Source organism: Gadus morhua, chromosome 19 (genome assembly GCF_902167405.1).
Source record: "Gadus morhua chromosome 19, gadMor3.0, whole genome shotgun sequence".
Taxonomy (NCBI): domain Eukaryota; kingdom Metazoa; phylum Chordata; class Actinopteri; order Gadiformes; family Gadidae; genus Gadus; species Gadus morhua.
The window spans coordinates 7,809,203-7,814,202 of record NC_044066.1 but is presented as its reverse complement, the minus strand read 5'-3'; the positions used below and the strand labels follow the sequence as shown (position 1 = coordinate 7,814,202).

General features: G+C 43.0%; 1 protein-coding gene across 1 annotated transcript in view; it reads right to left on the bottom strand.

Moving 5' to 3' along the window:
- Positions 1 to 2,336: 2,336 nt before the first annotated feature.
- ccbe1 (collagen and calcium binding EGF domains 1) overlaps positions 2,337 to 5,000 on the bottom strand; it is a 32,039-nt gene continuing 29,375 nt past the window's right edge. Inside the window, exons 10-11 of the mRNA XM_030342326.1 lie at positions 3,808 to 3,843; positions 2,337 to 3,475 (exon numbers count right to left, since the gene is read on the bottom strand). Of these exons, the coding sequence (XP_030198186.1) occupies positions 3,167 to 3,475; positions 3,808 to 3,843 (345 nt within the window). The 3' untranslated portion in view covers positions 2,337 to 3,166. The remainder of the gene's footprint in view (positions 3,476 to 3,807; positions 3,844 to 5,000) is intronic.

The window sequence follows — 5,000 nt, the reverse complement described above, 5'->3', positions numbered from 1 at the left end:
TTCTCCCACCATGCGTCACTGCAGTCCCAGCCACTCCCAGTGTACGTTATTGTTTATGTTTGTGTACGTTTCGATGCTGCACACGTTTGACTGTGAGGACTATAGTAACACACTTTCATTGTGGCAGAAGTTGCAGCAGGCGTATTCAACACCTCCCATGTATAGGATGTGGAGGGGGGGGGGGGGGGGGGGGGGGGGGGGGTACATGTGGTTCATTCACCCTCTACCTCTCAACATCCCCCCTGCTTTCTCTCTCCAGCACACCCCCCCCCCCCCCCACACCCTGACCATGGCAACGAGTCGTGTGTTTATGTGCTGGGAAGATAGTTCCCCCAGGGGTCCCAGATGGAGAACCCCCCCCACCACACTTCTACGCCCCCACCCATCCCCCCCACTACCTGCTTACACCACCTAAAGCACTCAGAAGGACCCGCACCATCTCTCCTTAGCATTGTCTTGCCGCCACCCACCACCACCGCAAACCCCCCCCCGCTCTCATTGCTTCCTTAATCTTAGGGGTCCCACAAGAGCGGGAGCTTTCGGTGGTCTTGTTTAAAGGAGACGGAGGGGAAATAACAAGGGATGGATGCTAAAGAAACCGGTGGCAGAGTTGCGTTGTAATTACATGAAAAGACAAGGGAGGGTCAACAATGTGTCCTTTTCCCCTGTTGTTGGGCCATCATAATCTTCAGTGAATAGAGAGTGAGTGAGGGGTAACATTTACCCCCCCCCCCCCTCCCATCCACACACACACACACACACACACACACACACACACACACACACACACACACACACACACACACACACACACACACACACACACACACACACACACACACACACACACACACACTCAACAGCACTGGTTGGCCACTACTAATAAAACCCACCTCATTAAAGAGTTCCAGCACAGTACTGCATTCACTCATTCATTAATGTTAGTCGGTAGATGGACAGACAGCGCGTTCTATGCTGGTTCCAATTCAAACCGCCCACTATATTGTTGGTTAGTTGAAACTAACGAGGGGTGAGACAGACAGAGAGATATAATTAGGAACAAGGGGGCACTTCAGTAAATATCTGAAATCTTTTCAGGGCCTCTGCGCTTCTATGCTTGTGATTAATTACTTCCACGTGGGGTGGGGTGGGGGGAATATATCTGCAACTATTTCTCTGTTAGGGATGCTCTCAGCTCGTTAAGGGGGTTGGGGGGCTTCTTATGTCGGCCGCTCTTTAATCAAATGCAAATTATGGTAAAAGTGCGCTCATTGGAAAACAAATGAGCGCATGAACAAGGGACGTAGTGTTCATTTAAAGACGCGGTGTGACCGAAGTGTTTATGAGTTTATCAAATTAATTGAAGTAATATGGACCGTGTTAGGAAATATGTTGGCTTGTTGATGAAGTCTTATTAAGGCATCGCTGCATTATGGTTGCATGACTCAATGGAAGCCATAGTTTTGGAGATTATCGAATGACATTGCAAATGATAGGGGTCATAATAAATGTTTGCACATTTTTATGTGCATGTATCTGGGTGTTTATGAGTGTGTGTGTGTGTCTGAATTGTCACACACACACACACACACACACACACACACACACACACACACACACACACACACACACACACACACACACACACACACACACACACACACACACACACACACACTAAATTCCTTGCACATATTTTTGCAAGAAAGGAATTTGCCCTCATAAAATTACAATATTATAATGTTATAGCATACCTGGCACTCAACTGGCCATTGCTGCTGTTACAGTTGGGTGACATAATAATTGAGTGGATTTACTTCTACAATGTCCAAAGTAAGAAGTAGAAATATAAGTCTAGAATTATAAAACACAGAACTTATTTCCTCATTTTTTAAATTCAGTTATCTTTGACCCTATGTACAGAAAACATTTGATTGATTTGATTGTATCTAAAATAATAATTCTATCATGGATTTGTCTAATTCACTGTGAACACTTTAGCCATTACAGAATGTGAATTTGTACGGTAAATGAGAAACGACTGCCCTCTAGTGGAACTTGTTGTTATGAACACAATGAAGGGATCTTAGTTCAGACATCAGCCCTGCGTTTGTAAACGTTGATTAATACTTGAAATAAAAATGGCTTTTAGTGGGTACATTTTCCTGAACTACTCGAAATGACACATAATCTCTGTATCATCTGTCTGAGTGCTTCTTTGGAAAATATTAGGCAATTAATTTCTGCATACCATTGGCTTGGTACTTACAATAATAATCAATAGTGTCTGAATACATAGATTACGTGAACTGAACACATCTGGATCAAATACAACATAGCATAAATGTCAATTTATATACCATAATTCATGTGTAACATCTTGTTCTGGTGACTTTTCAACGATAAATGTCAATGAGATGAGTCTGCTTTTCCTGAAGAAAGTAGAGTATTTAACACAAGATGGGATGGATACACGTTATAACAACGATAAACAAGATTAAACCAGTAGCACCTGTAGAAGTAACACATTTCTTTGTTGAAATGGGACTAGGCTATAGTAAGAAATATGTGTGATCAATGATCAAATCAATTTGAGCTATTGATGGCCGCTTGATAGAAAATAACAATCTGTTTAGGATTTGACCCAGATTTGTTTAAATCGTTTTTTCAAACAGTGGCTAACATATGGCAGTTACTCTGTCTGTACTCCGAAAGGGCGCAAGCCATTGATTCATTTGAGATCACTGTGATTTACGCTGCATTACATAATAAATTTCATCACCAATAATTATATAACTGTGACTAACATGAGTGAATAAAGGTGGAAAAACTAAATAGTCACCCTTGGACTGAACCTGTGTCTTTATCAGCGTGCAAAGGGCAGAACAGAAGGCTGTGTGTATGGACAGCAGGTTAGTTTTAATGTAGGACGTCCAGATACCTATGAAGGAGATTGGTTAAAATGCAAGACTACACATGCACTGAGACAATTACAAATAAAATACCTCATATATAAAAATAGGACAACCGTAAGAAAAAGTATACAAAAATAAAGATCTCTTAGACAAAAAGGAATATATAAACTATTCTGCTCCGTATGTCGTTAAATTAGCAATCAATCAATCAACCCATAAAAAGACCCGCCCCCATTTTATCTTTAATGTTTTCAATTCGTCCAATCGGATCTCCGGATCATTTTCCTCTTCCTGCTCTTCTTGGGGCCTGTCCCGGCCCAGGGCCTCCTGTCTCTATAGTCCTCTCCGGAGCCCGTCTCGCCACTGTTGTGCCCGTCCAGGGGTCCGTCCGGGGGCCCGTCCGGGGGCCCGACCCTCCAGCTGTCGGGTACGGCGGGGGCCCCGTCCTCGAGGCCGGGGAAGGGCACGGCCCGACCGTACACCTTGTCCTGCAGCTGGGCGATGTCGTTGCGGATGTCAGCCATCAGCAGCAGCAGGAAGTCAAAGGAACCTGGCGGGCCCTGGGGGTCAGAGATGAGGCCAGAGGGCCCTGAGAACATTTGTCTTGATAGCTGTAATCGTTGAATTGACCTTGTTTCATTTTTTATGATTTTTTTTTTCATTTAGAAAAACGAACCCTGACACATTATTTAAAAGATTTACATTTTACATTTCATTTAGCTTTTATCCAAACCGACTTACAAGTGAGGCTGAAAAACAATTGACGCATACATATTACTACAACTACAATCGGAGTAGACCAACCATTTTTCTACAAAGATGAATTTCAGATGTGTGACTATATATGCTATACTAACATTATAATAGTGTGTTATCATGATAAAAGTCTTACTGCCGGTCCAGGCTGCCCTGTAGCTCCCCTCTGCCCCTGTTGGTTAAAATGAGTACTACATTTAGATATGTTAGTGTGAGGAACTTATCTTCAGATCAGAGAAATGAATAACAAAAAGACACAAATAATAACACAACACAAATATAACTAATGACATGATAAATACAAATACAAAACACTGAATGCATGCAGTTAAAAAAAAATACATTATCAAGCATAACGCCATAGATATAATATGAACCTGAAATAATGGCAATTCCTAAATATGTGTAAATGAGGGTCTGTTTATCCATCTAGACAAGTGTCATGAGGCCCCACTAGACCCTACCACACAGGGGTCGGACTACTGTGTTCGGGGGCGGGGGTGGTCCAAGAGTATTGTGGCAGATGGTTTGGATTTGTTACCCAAAGAAACAAGATTAACATCAGGCCCGGGATCTCGCAACACAAGCAGAGAGGACCACTAGGTGCTGCGCCCGAAAACACAACAATAGGGGTACGTTTCCACCTCGCATCCGCTGGCTGGAGACCCTGCATGGGGGGGCATGTGCGTGTGTGTGTGTGTGTGTGTGTGTGTGTGTGTGTGTGTGTGTGTGTGTGTGTGTGTGTGTGTGTGCCAATATGTGTGTGTTTGGATGTTTTATTGTGCGTGTATGTGTGCCTGTATGTGTGTGTATGTGAGTGTGTGTGATGTGTGTGCTTCTGCCTGTATGTGTGTGTGTGTGTGTGTGTGTGTGTGTGTGTGTGTGTGTGCCCATATGTGTGTGTTTGGGTGTTTTAGTGTGTGTATATGTGTGCCTGTATGTGTGTGTATGTGAGTCTGTGTGTATGTGTGTGCTTCTGCCTGTATGTGTGTGTGTGTGTGTGTGTGTGTGTGTGTGTGTGTGTGTGTGTGTGTGTGTGTGTGTGTGTGTGTGTGTGTGTGTGTGTGTGTGTGTGTGTGTGTTGGTCTGTATATGCGTGCAGGATCTAGAGCTGGGGTACCATGTATCATTTGGGTTTATGGGTTAAATAAAATAAGCTGTTGTTTAATTTATCAACATAACGGTTAAATAGAAAACACAAACGAGGAAAGATATATGCAAAGATATACATCACATACGGAATAATACCTGAGACAACATTAGAGAGAGTCTATTAAACATGCATTTCGTTTTAATTAAATGCATCGCTGAGATAGAGGAATGATTTCC